Source organism: Tasmannia lanceolata, unplaced genomic scaffold (assembly GCF_043159265.1).
Source record: "Tasmannia lanceolata isolate RefF3 unplaced genomic scaffold, GAP_Taslan_0.1 ptg000054l, whole genome shotgun sequence".
NCBI classification, from domain to species: domain Eukaryota; kingdom Viridiplantae; phylum Streptophyta; class Magnoliopsida; order Canellales; family Winteraceae; genus Tasmannia; species Tasmannia lanceolata.
This window is the reverse complement of record NW_027518731.1, coordinates 1,279,119-1,299,831: the sequence shown is the minus strand read 5'-3', so window position 1 is coordinate 1,299,831 and position 20,713 is coordinate 1,279,119. Positions and strand designations below refer to the sequence as shown.

General features: G+C 38.2%; 2 protein-coding genes and 1 pseudogene across 2 annotated transcripts; 1 reads left to right on the top strand and 2 right to left on the bottom strand.

Moving 5' to 3' along the window:
• The first annotated feature begins 3,299 nt into the window (after window positions 1–3,299).
• Window positions 3,300–5,867, top strand: CCR4 (CRINKLY4 related 4). The gene has a single exon (XM_077375561.1). The coding sequence runs from the start codon at window positions 3,374–3,376 to the stop codon at window positions 5,690–5,692; it is 2,319 nt and encodes a 772-aa protein (XP_077231676.1). The 5' UTR covers window positions 3,300–3,373; the 3' UTR covers window positions 5,693–5,867.
• A 4,476-nt stretch (window positions 5,868–10,343) lies between these two features.
• LOC143864906 (protein NRT1/ PTR FAMILY 8.3 pseudogene) lies at window positions 10,344–10,775 on the bottom strand (annotated as a pseudogene).
• A 2,100-nt stretch (window positions 10,776–12,875) lies between these two features.
• On the bottom strand, window positions 12,876–19,088 carry LOC143864778 (amino acid permease 4-like). The gene is made up of 6 exons (XM_077375596.1): window positions 18,943–19,088; window positions 18,135–18,368; window positions 16,787–16,880; window positions 15,601–15,961; window positions 13,887–14,108; window positions 12,876–13,471 (listed from the first exon to the last, which is right to left on the bottom strand). Exons 1-6 carry the CDS (start codon window positions 18,974–18,976, stop codon window positions 13,040–13,042), a joined length of 1,377 nt encoding a protein of 458 aa, XP_077231711.1. The 5' UTR covers window positions 18,977–19,088; the 3' UTR covers window positions 12,876–13,039.
• Window positions 19,089–20,713: the final 1,625 nt, after the last annotated feature.

The window sequence follows — 20,713 nt, the reverse complement described above, 5'->3', positions numbered from 1 at the left end:
TGTACTGTGGATGGCATTAATGTTCCCATCTATGTGTCTTGAACAAGGTTTTGTAAGAAGGTCGTCTTGTATATCTTAAATCCCTAGATTTTAATATTAATTAATAAAACAAGAGTATAAATTATCAGGATAGAAACAAAGTTGGTTCCTGGTTTGAACAACAAGATTTTAGAGATTATAAAGCATTAATTATTAAAGCCCCAACCCCTTTGATAATTATACCGGAAATGATATTCTCGCCCCATTTTTACTTGGGACAGCCCCCTCTAGTGTAAAAGAGGAGTCATATATACACTACAGAGGGCTGTCCCTAGTAGAAAAGGCTAATATATCAGTTCCCTAATTACAATCCTCATGCTTTGGTAGAAATAATGTCTCTATTTTGGGCCTTTTTTCATTGGGTTGTTACTTTTCCCCAAGACGGTACAAGAGCAAATAAAAAAAAATTAAGAGTAAAGATGGTTTGCATCCATACTTAAAATAAAAGGGGGTGTAAATATCAACTTACATTTCATGCCTCAGCTTATGAAATTTGATGAAGAGAAGCTTCTAATCAAACTGTTCCCTCCTTCCCCAGCAATTGGTTTGGTCTAAACAAAAAGTATCAGCAAAACTGACCACAGAAGTAGTCCACATTCTACTCAAATGATAAGGGTTTTCGTCAAATTCAATGATAAAGAACACGGTAGACTTTAGAAAGGGGATTGATAACGACACTACCATATTCTGATAGTGGCACTACTCACTTTGTTTTGTAGTTTTATAATTAGCTTTTAACAGCTCAACATCCAAGAAGAAAATTTTTAAATAAGTGAGTTTCTGGAATTAAAATACTAAAGAAAAATAAATATTTGACATTTTACGGAAATGTTATCAGCACAACCATGTTTTGATATTTGCACAAATGCAGCATATCTTTTCTTTTTAAATAATAGAAGATATGCTGCATCTGTGCAGTTATAAAAACATGGTTGTGCTGATAACGTTTCCCTATTTTTAAAATGGTCTTAAATTTTCACTTCTTGGCCATGATGATAGGCGTGTAAATGAGCCAAGCCAAGCTTGGCCCAACTCGGCTCGGCTTGGGCTCGAACCAGGCTCGAGCTCAGCTCTGCTCAGCCAGGCTCGCAAGCCTTATCGAGCTTGGCTTATATTAGGGGCAATGATATATTCATTCCCCGAACAGCCCTATCTAGTGTAATTTGACTACTCTTTTTACACCACCGGGGGTGGTCGAAGTAACAAATGGGGTTCCAAAAAAGAAGCGACATATATTGCCTCCCCCTTTCGCTCCATAGACAACCCTTTTAGTGTATATATTAATATAATATATATATATATATATATATATATATATATATATATTTAAATATATTAAATCCTTAACGAGCCGAGCCTGGCCTAGCTCGGGCTTGACTCGTTAAGCTTAACGAGCCTGGCAAGCAGGCTCGGCTCGGCTCGTTAAGGATTTGAGCCAAGCTCGAGCTCGAGCGGAGCTTTTACCTAGCCGAGCTCGAGCGCACTTCTGAGCCCGACCCAAAATTGACACCCTTAATGGATGATGATCTTGACGGTCAAAAGGTATAAGAGAAGCGTGAGGGTCACGTGATTGTATGGCTTTTTTGGACTGATTCTTATTCCAAACTTAGATGTTGAAATTTCTTTGGCTGTTATTTGACTGGTAATCAGTCCTAGTTTTCTTCTTCTTCTCCCCCTCCTCTTTCTTCTTATTTTACTTTCCTTCCTAGGTTTTTTCTCTTTAAAAAGTTAAAAAATATGGGCAAGACGTTTTCATATCCTAATTTCATAATATTTTAGTTGAAAAAATTGAGCATCAGTTTGGTCACTTGCATGTTAGCACAATGGGACCCTTCTATTACCTTCCTAGAATGTGACCCTTTTTGGATTGCAAGAAAAACATTTATAGCACAAATTTTAGGAATTTGTTTTCGATTCCGCTATTTAGAGATCGAATGAGACACTTTTCTATAGAATCTGACACTTTTTCTACTGAGAAGTGGCTACCAAAAATCAGTCATATTCTGGGTGAAGTTTCTTGTTTCCTTCTTTTTAATGCTTTTCTTACTCTCTCACCACTCACTCCCTCACGTTTCTACCCATTCTCACCACTGGGTAAGCTAATAATATTCCAGGAAAAAAAAAAAATCATGGTAGACAAACATGCCAGCCATTATAAGGTCTGCCAGTTGCCTTTGATCCCAATCTCATCGGATGATTCTAGGCCCTTGATTAAGGGTGATAAAAAAAAGGCATCATTTAATATATCTTTGAACTATTGCTCGTTTTGCATGCCTCAATTTAAAAATTGAGATTTATTTTTTTTAATTATTTCGTGGGTAATCTGGGATTGAACATACGACCTCAAGGTTGTGATTAAAAACCATGGCCAATTGATATATAGGCTCAATCCTAACCCATATGATGAAAGATGTGGGCCGCATAAGCCATGAATTGCGGCCATTTTCATTAATCAAGATGCTTACTAAACCATATTGAATTAGAAATAGATAAAAAAAAGTATATTATTAGGTACAAAAATTAATTTTAAATAGAGTTTATTTTTCTTCTTTTGTTTTTGTTATTTTAAAGAAAAATGCTAAAAAGAAAGTCACTTTTACATCCGTTATAAAAGACTCAAAAAATACTTTTCTTCTAAAAGTCACTTTCTGCGTGCTCAACGAATTTCATGAGAAAACTTCCCATTTGACGACAACTCTTGGTTGCAAACTTGCAATTCAGAAGACTTAGTCTCTGGTCCTTCGCTTGGAAAACCGCGTACATATTTAAACCCAAGACTTACGTAGGAAAGCGAAATGAAATAGTCGCCCACCCTTTTTTTTACTTGGGACAGCCCCCTGTATTAATAGGAATGGGAAGTGATATATTGACTCCCTTTTCTTCTCCATGCCACCCGCTTAGTCTATTTATGAGTACTCTTTCTGCGCTAGAAGGTGGTGTTGACAAGGGAAGAAAATAGGGCGAATATTTCATTTCCCCAATAGGAATTAGGTATGGTTTTAAATTTTAGAAGTGTTATATATTTAACCCATTTTTTTTTACTTGGGACAGCCCCCTCTAATTTCAAAACCATACCTAATCCTTATTGGGGAAATAATACATCCGTCCCCTTTTCTCCCCATTGCCACCCCTTCTAGTGTAGAAAGAGTATGCATAAATCTACTAAGTGGGGTGGACCGGGGAAGAAAAGGGGTCAAATATATAACTTCCCATTCCTATTAAACTCAACCTCATAAAAAATTTCAAAACCACCACCGGCCTTCTCTCTCTCTCTCTCTCTCTCTCTCTTTGCTACAATGAAATTCCACACCTCCAAAAACCTCCCTACAATTTCATGGCTCGTCTCTTCTCTCTTCTCTCTCTGATCTTCTTACTCTTCATTTCACAACTCTTCACAATCTCAACTTCTCTCTCCACAGTATCAATCTCCCAATATTCCACCAATTACACCTTAATTTGTGCTCTAAGAATCCCCTCTCAAAATCAAACCTCACCATCTCTCGATTGCAAAACTTTCCCCACACAGATCCAACTTCCCATCACCATACCTAATGACAACTCATTTTCCGCAATCTCCGGCGGGACCGGATTCTTATGCGCATTGAGATCCTCAATCCCATCTTCCGATCCGACCGCACTCCGGTGCTGGAGATTCTCTCACCGGGGAAATGGTAAGAGAATCTACATCGGCCCACGTCTCGACGAGCTCCAATCAGGACCCACCCACCTTTGCGGGCTCATCGGTGGGACCCGACGAACGGAATGTTGGCAATGGCCTGGATTCAACGTCCCCCATAGCCGGAATTTCTCGAAAATCGCCGTCGGAGGAGAATTCCTATGCGGGTTGTCCGAATCCGGCAATATCTCGTGCGTCGGAAACGATTCGGAGGTCGTCGGAAGGGAGCCCGCCGGGAATTTTAGCGTCATCGCGGCTGGATTCCGGCACGCGTGTGGGATTTCAATGGATGGTAGTTTGCATTGTTGGGGATCGATGGTGGGCCCCGCTCCTTCGGAGGAATTTGATTCCTTGGCATTGGGAGAAAACCGGAGTTGCGGAATTCGTATTGATGGAAAGGTTGTTTGTTGGGGGCAGAATTTCAGGTTACCGGAAAATTTAGCGCCCATTGAGTTTATATCAATTGAAGCAAAAGGGAGTATTTTTTGTGGGATTTTAAGCGAGAATTATTCTCTTGTTTGTTGGGGGAGTGAGATATTTAATACTAGTTCTATGGTTTTTGAGAGTGTAATGCCTGGGGCTTGTAGAAGTAGTTGCGGTGGGTGCAAAATCTTGCCGGGTTCCAGTAGATTTTGCGTCGCCGGAAATATTTGCGAACGGTGCGCACTTCGTCAAGGAGCAAATCCACCGGCGTGGCCGCCGACGTCGCCGCCGACGTCGCCAGAATCCGGTCGAAGAAGTAGTCAGAATTTGGCTTTCTTAATAGTAGGGTGTGTGGGAAGTGGAATTGGTTTAGCTACAATCCTTGGTTTTTTACTATTCCGGTATTGCACCGGCAGGGGTTGCCGAGTTCATGATTCCGGGCGGTTGGATGATGAAGTGACACCAACTCCGGATTTGTTAAATTCCCGACGAGAGGCGAGGATTGAACGTGTGGGGTCCATTCAGATTTTGGATAAACGGCTCAGATCATTTCTTAGCGTGGGGCGCGCTAGTAGCCACTTAAAAGAGTTCACATTGGATGTCCTACTCCAAATCACTAACAATTTCTCGGAAGACCACAAGATTGGCTCCGGAAGCTTCGGATCGGTCTACCAAGCAACTCTCGAAGATGGCCGAGAAGTGGCGATCAAGAGGGCGGATTTGCCCCCTTCACCTTCACATACAGGCGGTGGGATCACCAGGAGGAATGAGAAGGAGTCCGCTTTTATAGCGGAACTCGCACTCCTATCTCGTGTCAATCACAAGAACCTCGTGCAGCTCCTCGGCTTTTGCGAGGAGCAGAATGAATTCGTACTCGTGTACGAATTCATGCCCAATGGGACATTACACGAGCACTTGCATAAGCTCGAGGGGTCCCCACTTATGTCATGGGTCCCACGACTCAAGGTGGCATTGGACGCGGCTAGGGGAATCGAGTACCTCCACACTTATGCGGTCCCACCGATCATTCATCGGGACATCAAGTCTTCAAACATATTGCTTGATTCCACGTGGACAGCCAAGGTTTCGGATTTCGGACTCTCACTGATGGGCCCGGTCGAAGGCATGGCTCACCTCTCTCTAACCGCAGCTGGAACGGTAGGGTACATGGACCCAGAGTACTACCGGCTCCAACAATTGACGACCAAGAGTGATGTTTATAGCTTTGGAGTGTTATTGCTCGAATTGTTATCGGGCTATCGGGCCATCCATCCCCAGGAGGAGGATGGTCTACCGAGGAATGTTGTGGATTTCGTGAAGCCCCATATCATAGCCGATGAGATCCACTTGGTGTTGGATCGGAGGCTCCCACCCCCAACGCCTTACGAGATTGAGGCTGTCACTTATGTGGGCTATCTCGCGGCCGATTGTGTGAACCTTGAAGGCCGAGATCGCCCTTCCATGACCGAGGTTGTGAATAGTCTCGAAAAAGCCCTAACCGTGTGCCTCGCACCCATGTCGCTCTCTCGGTCCCCGTCCGAGTCCTCGACATAACGTTACTAACAAGCGCGTGTGGACTTGTCACATGACACACAATTCACACGTGTGAGAGATGATCTAACCCCTTTTTTGTCAATAATTTTTCTATTAATCTTTTGTTTTTTTTTTCTCTCATTCATTGATTGACTGAAATATTCAAGCCAAAATGGGATTTTTGTGTTATTTTACAGCTAATATTGTTTATAAGTCAAAGCGTGGGTTTGAAACATAGGCCACGTAGAGAAAGGACGGTGCACCCACTTTTGGTGGGGACGCATCCAACAAACGCCATTCATAAAAAGGTGGAGACTTGTGTTTTTCTTTCTAGACCCATCCATGATTTCCAATTCAAAATTTCCAAACTAACCCAAGAGAATCCAGAAATCTCCATTACATACAGATCAAAGCTTCCAAACCAATGGAGGGAGAGAGACCAAAAAGATAATTGATGCATATGGGTAAGTATGATTCATGCAACCCATTAAAAAAAAAAAAGTGTATTATTCATGCAAAAACTTCCTATAAGTAAGATTTTTGGGGACAAAGATGATGTATATTTTCATAATAATCTTAATTCGTAAAGCCTACTGATAATGGCACTACCATGTTTTATTAAGTGCACAAACTCAGCCTGTCTATTCTTCTTTAGTTGGCTTCCGAGAGCTTTTTGGGAACTTTAATAACCTCTGACAGCTCTTAAAAAGAAAAGACAAGCCGAGTTCGTGCAATTATTAAAACATGGTAGTGCCGACATATGTAGCCTTCTTAAAATATAAAAGTATGAAAAGTGGGTACTTCAAAAGACACTTATTTTATGAGAGAGCTGTTTGGGAGCTGTTCACGGCTATTTGAAAAGAAAAGACATGCTGAGCTTGTGCAATTATTAAAACATTGTAGTGCCAGTATCAGTAGCCTTCTTAAAATATGAAAAGTTGGTAATTGAAAAGAGCTTTTTGATTATTCAAAGACAACTTATTTTAAATAACAGAGGAAAGTTTTCCTATATGTCTTTTTATATTCTATAAAAGACATGCTGAGCTTGTGCAATTATTAACATGGTCATTAACGAAAATGATCAGAGATTAGTAATATCTGGAATCACCACAGAGCTTCTGTTTTCCGGCCATCATCGCCGCCATCCCGCCCAAAGCCCATTCGTTCATCTTCAAGCTCTCCCACAGTTGAGAAGAGCATCCAAAATAGCTTTTTTATTTTTCTGGTTTCTTTTTTTTTAAGAAGATTACTCAAAAGTGGGATGCCCCTACAAAGGGGAAGATATTCCGGTCCCATCCCTCCCTTCTCCCCTTTTGAAAGTTGTAACTTGAGATTCTTTAAGAATTCCCTTCACTCGGGTGTAATTCTTTCTTTATTTTTGGAATATATCTGGTAGGGGTCTTCCTAACCCCAGCTTACCCATAAAAAAAAACACCATCACCCTCTTTTTTGAAACTCAAAAGAACTCTGGGCCCAATTTTTTTGAGTTGGTTTAAAGGAAGAAGAAAAAGGATGGGGGGAAACGAACTATAAAAAATGGGAAATAAGAAGAAGAAGAAGAAAAAGAACTGAATAAAAAATGTCTTCTTCCTTGATTTTAGGGATTTTTTTTTCAATTTCTCTTCTCAGATTTTCATTAGCTTTTATTTGTTTTTTATTTTTCTGTTCTACTACTTCTCTCTTTTTTTCGTCTATGTATGCCTGCCGTTGTTATTTTTGTCTTCACCCACTAGATTCCAAAGCTCTGGAAGACTTCAAATGCACAGTAATTAAAGCTAGCTGCCTATGACCTATTGTTCTCAATTCGAAATTACGGCCATTGATTATTTAAAGCAAAACGCCAAAACCGCTAGTTGCCCTTCCATTTAAAACAATAATCATTCATCAAGTCATAGGTCTTCTTGCGTTTTGCCTTAGTATTTGTCCTTCCAAGCAAGGCTTTAAATTTCGGTTTCGGTACTACTAATTTCGGACCCACCGAAATCCAACATTTCAGGACGAAATTTGGTAACATTTTTTTTTTTTTAACTGGCATTTCCTCAAAATTTCGGACCGAAATCCCGAAATTTGGTAAAGGCCGAAATTTGGAATTTCGGGAAATTTCGGTTTTGGTCCCCACCAAAATCCGAATTTCGAGAAATTTCAGATTTCGGCCGAAATTTAAAACCATGCTTCCAAGCCACCAGTTGCCCCTTCTCTATGTCCATTTTTATCGTTTTTCGCTATTTTTCAACTTTAATTTCAGTTGAGGTACCTCTCTTTTGGTTGTGGTCTTCCGACGACGGCCGATCGAGCACAGCTTCTACTTCTTCTTTTTCTTTCATCTACTTCTTTGTTTGACGTCTCAACAGTCACCTTGTACATCAATCCGGCCAATATATGTTGTGACCGATCAAATGAACGGTTTGGATCATCCCAAGAAGTGGGCCCCACTGTACATTCTGAAAAATACTGGACTTCAGACGCTCAGATCATATCCTGAAAGTTTTGTAAGCTAACAAAGTAGATATACGAACTTGGATTTGAAGCAAATAGAACATGACACTAAATCACACAGCTGTAGATAAAAAGCCTTTTATTTCTAGGTCTAGGTAAGAATAAGATCATGCTGGCAACAATCGGCGAAGGAATAAAACTTTTCCCAAAATAAATGCAGCTTTTCCCAAAAATCAGAGACCCACCCCCGAACTTGCCACCAGCACCATAACCATGGAAGATCGCCAAAGAAATTAATACCTCCTCGCTTTGATCAAGATCCCCAAGACTTCATTTACCCATAATAATGCAAAATTGATGATCATTTGATCATTCCTGGCATTACAATCAAGCTTCAACTAGATTTCGAATGATTATTGTTCTGTGGGTTGTGTGATGTAGTATAACTTCTCAGCTAGATTTTGGCCGTACGAAGAAGATTGATCACAGGAAGGAGATTGATTATAGCCCAGATTTTAAACAATGAATAAAGCAAAAATAGGAGCAAAAGAGATATGGAAAAACTAATTAATGCTCGTGACCCTGACCCAGGATAGAATGTAGGATAGTTTGACGCAAATAGGGCTTCATCCTCAACAATAATCAAAAGGTCATGTACGCCACTAAAGTGACGTAGAATAAAAGAATGCAAATAACACTATTCATGTCACTATTTATTTACTATTTTCATCACTGTTCACAATGCTATCCATATCATTATTCATAAGGTTTGAGTTTGAGGCTAAGTTCATTTATTCTTGTTTAAAAGTCAGTAGTTAGAAGATTTGAAGTGTTAGGATTGTGAGTGCCGTAAAAGGAGTAAATAGTTTTGTTAAAGTATAAAAGATAAATAAAGCCTTTCTCTCTCCAACAGCTTAAGCTTTTGGAGAAGTTGGTTAGTTAACATGGTATCAGAGCCAAAGGTCTCGAGTTCAAACTTCCCGGATAGCAAAAATTCACATGCAATGGTCAGCCCAAAATGGGACCACATGTGCTACGTGTTTGCAAAGTGGGCCACACGTGCGGGGAAGTGTTAAAGTATAAAAGATAAATAACGCCTTTCTCCAACAGCTTAAGCTTTTGAAGAAGTTGGTTAGTCAACAAGTTTAGTACGTCTTCTATGTTTATTTTATCTCTTTTTTTTAATTAGAAACGTAGTCTGATTAGAACTCTAATTATCTGATATAATGAATATGACAAAATCTGCTCAAAAGTGAGCCTGTGTGGCTGCTCTCTCATGCAACAGCCAGCCGCGGAATGCCTTTCTGCGCTATTAATTGGGACTTCAATTTGTAATAGTTTTTATTTATTTATTTTTGACATGGAATAAGAAAAGGGAATTTTAGTTGTAGCACAGAAAATTTCTATAATTATTTTTGTTCTTGAAATTGTTGCACGTTTCACTATCAGAGTCTAATGTAGGCATTTGATGCAGCATTTTTTTACAAGGTCAAGTATCTTTGATATATAGCTTATACCAAACTCAAACATGGAAAATTCTCTATAAACACAATAGGTGTTGCTTACCCAGATGGTCTGCAAGAGTGAAAAGTATGACATGAGCAACATAATCATGCAATAAGGACACAAAGCTTCAAGGTTTTCTTTATCCACACCAATATGTGTTACCGCGCTTCCAGTCCTTTGCCCTCCTTTAGGGCTCCCATCATCGAATTTGATGTTTGAAACCCGAGTCAATTCCCAAAAGTTCTGCAGTAACTCTTGGACCCTCTCTCTCAATTGTTTTAAATAGTGTTAATCCTCCACATTAATCCTAGTTCAAGATGGTTGACCCAAGTCACGGACTGTTGGACAAAGTTTTTATTTTTATTTTTTGAAAGCTAAAATTTTCTCAATTTGTTAGGTACTGTTTGTAAATTTCCTTATTTTCATAGTCCTAGTAACCTCAAGTCAATGTGATGCACATCCCTTATCCATGCTTAATTTCAACATCTACTTATATGATAAACCTAAGTCAGTGCATAGTTTATGGCAATCCCCACTCCCACGCTTTTGAAATCATAGGTGCCTCTTTAGTGGTCAGTGCTCCATTGGGGATTTACCTCCCCTTCACAAATACATCAGCAACTAGAAAGCACCTCACATCCCTAATTCCTGGGACCCATTACCTTAAATCAAGAGGTTTCTATCTTTGGAAAAAAGAGCAATAAAGCTTGCATTGTTCAATCAGAAAAACTCAAGAAACAATCTTGTATTTATATCTTGCAGAACAATAAACATAGACCAGAAGGTTCAATAAGCTGAGTGAAGCTAAAAGCCAAAAGAAATAGTCAAGATGCCCATCATTTATGTTATCAGGCATCCATCCAGGCCTCTGTCCACTGCTTGTTACAGATTTCACAATGCTCAAAATCACAGAATTTAGATAATTCCCCATTGCAGTTGTAAGAAGAGCCAAAGCATTGCACAGACTCCGCATGGCATCGGGCGACTGGTTGTAGAAAAATTCGAGTTGCCCAATGAAGCAGAAAACCTCTGCAGCGCCAAACAAGAAATATTGAGGTACTTGCCAAAATATGCTCATTGGTACTTTGGCCTTCACATGTATTAAGTTATGGGTTCTTGCAATTTCCAAACGCTTGATCTCTACTAACGCAGCTGCTGCCATGGATAATATAGATATGAACAGGCCAATACCTATTCCCTCATGATTTTACAATTGCAACACTAAGAAAGTTATGCTCGTTGATGATAGATCATATCATAGAGTAGAGGGATTGATTTTTCTTATTTTACTCTCATATTACTGTGTCCGTTTGGAAGGGCCTCTCGGAATGATTCCCAGGGGTTCACTATGTTCAGTTAGCATATGTGTAACAAGTTGCGGGAAAAAGTTCATTATCAATGAGGAGTTTATCTCATAAAGATTTTCCCTGCAATTACAAGGAAAGATCTGATTTCACTCTTCCTTTTCACTTGGATCTGATGAGGCAGTCTCCCGTCCCTCTTCTTCAGTGGGGTGCTTTTGCCCACCTAATAGCCTCATCTGGAACTGGTTATCAACTCAACAACTCTTTATTGGTCAAGACCCTCTTTCTTCAATAACTCTTTTCTCCTTGAGTAGAATAAAGCTTCTGTGAAGACAATTTCTCCATATAAAGAACAAAGGGAAAAAAACAGGAAGAGAGGAGAGAAGAGAGTAGTGTTTGGTTGTCAACCAAGTAAAGTTGTGATAGGGAGTGTCTTTATCAATATATAGAGAGAAGAGAGATAAAGAACATAGAGAAAGTGAAAAAGATTCATTTTCACGAAATCTAAGCAAAATTCTACCTTTTTGTCGTATAGGCTTAGATATTATAAGAAGGGGACAAGGGTGATACAATAGGAGATATGCAAATGATTAACTAGGAGATATTCTTGGGAGTCTCTAGGGATTTCAATGCTATATTGGCAACCAAACATGGAGTTTTGTTGGCGTGACACCCAAATACCTAGCAAATCCCCCTAAGCCATCCCAGTTTTTGTGCAACCAGACACACTCAACACAGGATTGAGGATAACTATAGCCCTAGATATTCATTCTCACAATTGGAGATGGCTATTGTTAAAATATGAAAGATAAATAACGCCTTTCTCCAATAGCTTAAGCTTTTAGAGAAGTTGGTATGTTAACATGGTATCCGAGCCAAATGTCTCGAGTTCAAGCCTCCCGGATGGCAAAAATCCACATGCGCCACATGTGCCACGTGTTTGTCAAGTGGGCCACACGTGCGAGGGAGTGTTAAAATATAAAAGATAAATAACGCCTTTCTCCAATAGCTTAATCTTTTGGAGAAGTTGGTAAGTTAACAGCTATATTCTTTGATATCCCTCCCTAGAATCAGATGGTTGAAGTAGAGCTAGAATTCTCTAATTCTTTGATTGATCCCTTTCAATAAGGCTCTGTTCACTTGTTTTCCCGGGAAAGGAAAAGAAAATATTTCCCGGGAATCTGACGTGGCATTAGGAGTTTTCCCGGGAAAGGAAAAGAAAATATTTCCCGGGAATCTGACGTGGCATTAGGAAAAGAAATCCAGGGAATCTGTGTAGGAAAAATTTTCCCTAGACTGTTCACTTGCGTTGGAAAAGGTTTCCAGAGAAACTGCTTACCCTTCTTTTTGCACTAGTTTTCCAGGGAAACGAAATCCGTGTGTTTTTATTAGGAAATGAAATCCTTAAAGGGTGGGAAAATGGGCTTTTCCATGTCATTTTTTGCTTTTTTGCAAATATTCCACATGTGTAATTCTATTTTCCCTGGAAAGCAAGTGAACACCAGAATTCTGTCTTATCAAGGTCTTGTCAGGGAAAAAATAAGCTGTTTTCCAGGGATTGGCTTTCCTGGGAACGCAAGTGAATAGAGCCTAAGAGAAAGTACAAGAAATTTACTGGATTTTTATCATTTATATTGTGTTTTTTACTATTCCAAAAAGTCCAAAGCTACGTCAATTTTTTAACTAATCATCCGGGAGTACAAGATCAATCACTTTTCCAACACTTTTCTTTGACAACCAAACACCACATGGAAAGTGCTTCACTCCCCTTCCACTTAAATTGCTCTTCACTTTCCATCCTGTTTGGGTGCATCAAATTTTGGGAAAATTTGAGCGAAAGGCATATTTTCCTTTTCCTAGCTTTTTTTTTGTTTCCATTTATTAGTAAATTCACATTATAGTGCTGTCCATTTTCCCAATGCAAGCCTCTTTTATACTGTTTGACTTCCAAGGAAAAGGAAAGCAAAGAAATAGGAACCTATGTTCCTTTCCATCTATTTATATATTACATACATCCAAACGGACCCAGGAAAACCACCAAATGGATAAAATCCTGCACATTCACAAGCATAAACCAGTTTTAGACTAGTAATAATGAGAATTAGAACATTGTTGGGAAACTTTAGAATTCTATCTTAAAAAGCTTAGCGTGCTTGAGGTGCTCAGCAATGTCTGCAACCGAACCGACGGCGGCTACAAGGGAAACGACCAAACCAAACATGCTTAAGCTCTGCAACACCATCCATTTTCGACTCCCTCCCTTGATCTTTGCTTGAGCCATATACATTCTTACAGGAAGATATATAGTTAGTGGCCAAAAGGCGATTGAACCGAGCAAACCCACAACAGAGTTGAAGAATGGCAACATCATGGCAACCAATGTCGTGAAAACAACGAAGACTGTTCGTAGGAGAAGCTTAGAGAGGGTAAATTGGATAGAGCGTGCTTTGCTTAGGGGCAATCTTAAGGTGTAAACTGTGTGAAGGAATCCTGTTGTAGGCCATCTCAAAGCTAGCCACTTCTCGTAGAAGGCGAAAATCGGTTGAGCATATACCTGTGACATGTTAGAAATTTAGTTTGGTGAGCTTAAGTTCAGACTCCTGAGGCTAGTTTTAAAGTTCAAATAATTAGGTGAGGCAATCGCTTAGAAAATACCCTTAAAAGATTGTTTAATTGACTATAGATTGTTAATTTATATAGGTAATAGCCTTAAAAGATTAGAAATAAATTATATATATATATAATAACCTTACTGAAAGAGACATTGTAGTGAAATCTAAACTCACATTCGAATCACTCAAACCATTATTCCATTCTAATCACTTAACTATACTTTCTGTGATTCTTATGTGTCTTGGTTAGAAAAATAACTATAAATATGTGATAAATTTGCATGTTGCAAATAGAAAACTACGTACATTTTTCTCAAAAATTGTATAAAAATGAAGAACACCATATAGCATATATACCTGATAAGCTCCGCTTAAATGTATGATGACGGCGAAGTTCGCAATATCCACAAGCCAAAATGGCTCTCGAAATCCGGTCAGAACATTCCCTGGTGCATCATTTCCAAAGGCTGCATATCCTACGCATCCCAAAGATACATAGAATAGTGTTGTTATTCCGATGCCATACATTGTCGCTTTCTTCATCGTTTTATTTTCCGGTGGTGGCGATTTTAGAGTATCCTTCAATAACAACAATGAACACGTAAAAAAGTTTTCTAGTAAAAATGCACAAATAAGGAGCTGGTATTGTCACATCTTTTTCCGATTAGGCAAAAGGCAACAACCAATAAGAGAAGTTTAAAAATGGAATTTTATGCTCATAAATCCCTAATTTGCAAAGTTTTTTTTCTCATTAGTCATTAAAAATTATGAAATGGACCCAAATTATGGAACGAGTGAAGTTAACAAAAAGGATTTTTTCTGTTACATCCCTAATTTGCAAAGGTTTTTTTTAGGGAACTCAAGGTTGAAGAACGTAGCCTTTATCAATTAAGCTAGAGGCTCAACCCCTGCAAAAAAATTTCTTATTAGTCATTAAAAATTATGAAATGGACCCAAATTATGAAATGAGAGAAGTTTAGAAAGGATTTTTGCCATTAAATACATAAATTTTTGGAAATGATTTTCTCATTAGTCATTAAAATCTATGAAATGATTTTAACTTTATTTTTAGATAAAAACTTATAAAATGTCCTAAAATACTACACCAAACATATGTTAATGAAAATACCGCTCATTCAACTCCAAATTCTTGATTTTTCACCTGATTATTTTTTGGGAGATGATATTTTCACCCCCGCCCCCTGCATTACGCATGCGCCCCTCTTATAAGGTGATTTGACATGAGCAGTCGGCAACTTTAACGCTTTCTGACGTCAAATCACTATAAAAGGGCATGTGTAATGCAGGGGTGAAAATATCTTCGCCCTATTTTTTTACATCAGTGTTTTTCTTATTAATCCTCAACTAGTTTGGGACAAAGGCTTTGTTGAGTTGAGTTGAGTGATTTTCTTATTAATACGAATTAAAGTTTTCATAAGAAAGCAAAAAAAAAAAATGTTGGGAAAAACATTGTGCTTCTAGGGTTACTCGAAGGATGGTTTTGTCAACAAATAGTTTAAAATCTAATGAATGTTGACATAAGTAGTGTGTAAGGACTCTCATTGGAGGTGTGTTTTTAAAAGTTGAACTTTTTTGCTTGAATAATTAATCTTGATGACTGATTAGAATATATTTTACAGATTAGTAATTTATGGGTTAAAATCTCTCAAAAGAAATAAAGGGGTGCCAATATCACATACGGTCTAAGGTTTCAAAGTCCTTAGGTTCACTTTCAAAAGGAAAATGGGCGTAGAACAAATTTTACTCACATTTTTAAGTGTAGACATAAGCAAATATTTTTTACGTCCATTTTAATACGAAAGAAATTGAAACTAAAGTGGCCGTAAAACAAGTTGTTTGTTTTACGCCCATTTTTAAGTGTAAAATTGGATGCAAATTTTTGTATGCCCATTATAAGCTGAAAGAACAGCATAAAATGGGCGTAAAACAAATTTTACGCCCATTTTAAGCGTTAAGAAGGATGTAAAATTTGTTTTACATACTTTTTAAGCTGAAAGAAACGGAGGCGTGGGAACAAAAACTCCTAATTTTGGGGTAATTATCAAAATACCTGGATTTCGATGAGAAGCATGGCATAAGTGTAGGCGAAGGCAATATTTCCAAGAGCTTGAAAGGCATTCCAGACCTTAGTAGAGGCAGATACATTGTTCATCTCTATCTTAATGCCTGTTAAACTCCCTCTAATCTCATGGTGAGAAATGACTTTTACTATACATAAATACAACCCGATGAAGGAGTAAGTGAACGACATCGCGGCCGCGATAACAGAAAGAAATGTTACTTTCTCCAAGTTTGGGAATTGTGACAGTATGATCTCAATCACTCCGAATATTATCAGATACAAATTTCCAGACACCCCACACTTCGCATTCTCCCCCTTTTCACGGTAGCAGTTTGAGCGCTTCACAGACCTGTTTTTTTTATTATTAAGGAGTGCCGATATGAGTAGAAGAAGTGAACATAGAGAATCAATTTTATCTAAGTATAGAAATTTAAAATGTCATTCAGAAAATCATTTTTGGGATGTGGTATAAAAATCATTAACTATAAGGAAAATCATTAACTATTATTTGAAAATAATCATATTTAATTTCAAAAATAGTTTGCCTATATGCAAATAATTTTTGGGATCACTTTTTCACTATTTCCACTCCACCCGAACCCTTTTGTTTGTCTTTTCTTGAAAGTAAAGTTATTTTCAAAGAAAGAGAAACAAAAGGAGGTGAGAATGTAGCCAAGTTTCTGAAAAAGGCAAATAAGAAGGGGTGGAAATTCTATGAGAAAAGGGGTGGAAATAACACCATAGGTATCCAATGATAATTTGGATTGCAAGAAAAACATTTCTGACATAAATTTTTCTTTGGAATATTCTTTCCAAAATTTAGAGGGAAATGATATGATTATAGTTAATTTAAAAGGATTGTCATAAATTGAATTCCCTTCTAAGTAAAAATTGAATTGAGTTGGTTCAAGTCATCCCTTTTCATGTCTAAAAAATGTAAGAAATTGTAGAAATATTTTTCCTTTCCAAATTTTCCAGAAAATTCTTGCAATCCAAACAGGGCCTAAGTTCTATCGGAGTGAAGAGGGATGTCATTGGAGAAGCAGGGGGAGGTGAATATCAGAAAATTCTTGCAATCCAAACAGGGCCTAAGTTCTATCGGAGTGAAGAGGGATGTCATTGTAGAAGCAGGGGGAGGTGAATATGATCTATCTTAACAAACAACAAAACTCACATCATACTGGTAGCAGCTGTAATAGTATATCCCACCATAGTTCCCCAAAGCATGGCGTATTGTGCGATACCACATACCAAAACATCTCTCGCGCCTATGTACAAAATGGCACCCGTTATATACAAAAATTATTCATGCAAGAATATGTGTTTCAATTTTGGAAAAACTACTAAAAACTCCCTACATCAAAACTTATCTACTAGAATTCACCCAAATTTTCCCAATTACCAATAGAACGGTCTTGTACCTTAAACGCTTTTTAATTTTTTCCTTTTACCCATTTTACCCTTCATTAGATTACTCTTAGTTATTGATGATGTACAAATTCCTAAAAGGGATTTGCTAGGGACCATTGCAGTCTTGCAGAAGGCAATTCGCAGGGTGGCTGTTGCATGAGAGAGCAGCTACATAGGCTCACTTTTCAACAGATTTTATCTTATTCATTTAATTCATCTGAGATGGCTGCTTTCTCATACAATAGCAAGCGCGCGAAATGCCTTCTGCGATGATCCCTAGCAAATTCCTTCATAAAATCTTTCCTTTCATTATTAAAGGCAACCTTAATCCTTTGAAAACAAAATTAACACCCATTTTTAAGTGGAAAAATGAGCATGAAATTTGTTTTACTCCCATTTCACATCCAAAGAAATGAAGCCCAGTTAAAAATAGAGCCATAGTGAAAGATAATAGCTATGAAGAAATTTACATTTAGCTTTAGAGAAATTTACATGTATAAGATATTTAATAGTTAAAGAAAATTTGCATTTTATAATATTTAGTAGTTAGACTTTGTTTCTTTCAACGTGGACTTAAAACAAATTTTAAGCCCATTTTTAAGTGGAAGAATGAGTTTAAAATTTGTTTTACGCCCATTTTACGTCCTAAAAGAAACTTTTACATTTATAAGGCTTTAAATATCATGGGGGTGTAAATATTTGACGTTAAAATTACAAGTTGTAATGGGGAGATAATATCCAGTCTTAAAATTATGAACCTCTTCTGTTTATTTTAGGGGATTTACTAGCCACCATCGTAGAAGGCAGTTCACGGGCCGGCTGTTGCGTGAGAGAGAAGCCACATAGGCTCAGATTTTGTCTTATCCTATTAATTCATCTGAGTTGGCTGCTTTCTCATGCAACAGCCAGCCTGCGAAATGCCTTCCGCGATGGTTCTTATAGAATCCCTTATTTTAGACTGTCTAATTAGGAATTAGTGATTTTATAATTCCCAAAAAGTGCATTTAAATTCCAATTTTAAAAGTACAAAATAAAAAGAAGGGTGTAATTAACAAACCAAAATATATAATTTCCCAATAGTAATTAATGTTATGGTGATGCCTGGTTCTTACCTAGACATGCCCGGACGACCTCCATGTAGGTGTGATTTCTCCGTCCGCGGACAGGGTCCGGTGACCGGTAACAGTCAGAGAGGAGGGTGGCGGAATAATAAGTAATAAATGCAAAGCCAATGAGAACAAGGGGACCCAAAATCCAACCCATTTGAGCAACACTCCATGTCAGTGATAAGACTCCAGATCCTATAACTGCTGTAATTGCATGTGCTGTTGCTGTCCACACAGTCCCTGAATAATAACAAGAAATGAAACTAAGGTGAGGTTCCAAAACCATTCTCCGCAACACTTTTGTGCTTATTTCCCTGTAGAGAATGAAAAAATAAAAAACTTTTTTTTGGAACGAATGCATTCCGCAAACCCGACCATAATTCCCATTTCTCTTAATCTGAACATTATGGGGCCGTTTGGATACGCGGATTTTAGAATCAAGGTTTTTAGTTTGAAAACAGTGTAAAAGAGGGTTCATGATCTGCTGCCACTGTACTCTCATCGTTTCTTGGATTTAAGTAAGAAATTCAGGTTTTAAAAATCTCTTCTGCATCCTAAGATTTCTAAAACTTGGAAATATGGGAGGATCTGCTGCTCTCTTGCTGACGGAAAGAAGAACGAGAAGTCAAAAACTAGTAAAAAACGATGGCTGGTCCGCTTATTCTCTTGTCTGTTAGCTACAATTTTGAAGAAATCCCGGATTCTAAAATTTGCGTATCCAAATGGCCCTGGGTTTAGCACATAATAGAGTACAAATTGTTCCATGGTTGTATCTAAAGACTTGAGTTAATTTGCTTAAAGTTTTGAAGATTACCTGTTCTGATGCGGCCGTCATCCTCCACCTCCATTGTACTGAAACAAAACAGAGAGAGAGGAGAGAGAGTTGCCTGTAAAAGCAAATGGTGGGGATGACGTGAAAAGTATTATATATTATTAGTCTGGTTTTGAGGCAAAGTTGGCCACTTTCTTTAAAAGCTTTTAAAAGTAGAAAAAGTGCCTCAGCTCCCCATTATCATCCCATTAACACTAGATGGGGCCCAATGAATATTCATTAACACTAGAGGGGCTGTCACAAATCACAATTAAAAAAAGAAGAGAAATTATATGATGAACGAGCGGACATGCCCTTGATATTTGATCAAACAGCATCTTAAAAAGTGTGGTGATGTCAGATCAAATATTGATGGCGTATGATGAATACGAGCATGTATGTCCACTTGTTCATCATATAATTTCTCTTAAAAAGGGGAAAAAGGGGGGCTGCCACTCTTTTGTAGACCAAATTAAGATAAAGACAAGATGGTAACCCTGTAATATTCACCTAGATTGTATTGTATCTATCACATTTTCATTGGCCCCCACACAGATGTGATCGAACCACTGATCTGATTGGGACCACACCATAGTGGCATGACTCTAGCCCCATGATCCTGTTCGTTTCAGATTGTTGCAACCAATTGTGGACCCCAAGCCGATTATTGGACTCCAAACTAAACATAATTTGCAGTCTAATAATCAGTTTGGGGCCACAATCGGTTGCAACAATACGAAACAAACAGAGCCTTAATGATTATGAGAACCGATTGCAAGGCTTGCCATCTGGTTTCCATAAATTAGAGTGCAATAATAGGTATTGGACTTGCAAATTTGCAATTGGTTCTCCAAATCTTTAAAGGTGGATTGTCCAAAATTAAGTCTCAATTACAACATGTGGCCCGTGTAGGACTCAAAAAGTGATCGTTGGGAGTTAGTTATGTAGGATTTTTAGGCCTGTATATGAGGCTCTGGTGCACAAAGAGGTTTTGGTGCTCTTGCGCAAAGGAATCCCTTTCTGCCTAAAGATCCTTATAAGAAAGCCATGGATCGCTTCTAGGCGAAATTTTATCGATGAGAAGGTAATGGTTTTAATTTTTTTTAAATTTCCAACCCATGGTTTTAATTTATTTTTTTAAAAAAAGGTATGCAAGGACAGAGCAAGAAATAATGTTAATTTTAAAAAAATTTCCAACCCATGTTCTAAAATTTCATTTAAGTTTTGTCTTCCTAATCCTAATGCGAGCAGGATTTCAAAGCAATCTAGCTGAACATCATTGACATATAGAAGTACATATTCATAGCTAATTTGGAAAATCAAAAGATGCAAAACCATGATACTAGGAGATGTTCTTACTATGAGAAGCACCTGAGAATTGAAGCTTGACTTGGGCGCCATCCAGATGGATCAGCATGATTTGGGTCAAGTGGAACTTGTTCTTAGCACCCTCATATTTGGTTCATATGGAAGAAAAGAAACAGCAGAGTAATCAAAGGAGTATCTAAGGATTCAAGCAAGATCCAGGGACAAATCTTCTCTTAGGTTGTGTGCTTATAAGGCTTTGGACATTTCTAGCGAGAATGGGTCAAACGAAGCGGAGGTCCAGGTTCTTCTTTAGGGGATTAGATTGATTGACTCGTCGCAGTTCGATACATTCAGTATCAAGGTTAATTTCCTAAAATGTTAGATGAGTGAGAGACGAGATCACTTTTCCTTGGTGGTTTGTAGGGGTGGACATGGTTCAGGTCCAACTCGAGGAACCGAACCGAAC

What these genes read in the sequence shown, in the direction of transcription:
- CCR4 (XM_077375561.1), top strand. Translation starts at nt 3,374, where the DNA reads ATGGCTCGTCTCTTCTCTCTTCTCTCTCTGATCTTCTTACTCTTCATT.
- LOC143864778 (XM_077375596.1), bottom strand. Translation starts at nt 18,976, where the DNA reads ATGGAGGTGGAGGATGACGGCCGCATCAGAACAG. An exon ending in ACAGCTGCTACCAGTATGAT is followed by an intron (nt 15,962 to 16,786) that starts GTGAGTTTTGTT and finishes TAAAAAAAACAG; the next exon opens with GTCTGTGAAGCGCTCAAACT. An exon ending in ATTTAAGCGGAGCTTATCAG is followed by an intron (nt 13,472 to 13,886) that starts GTATATATGCTA and finishes AACATGTCACAG; the next exon opens with GTATATGCTCAACCGATTTT.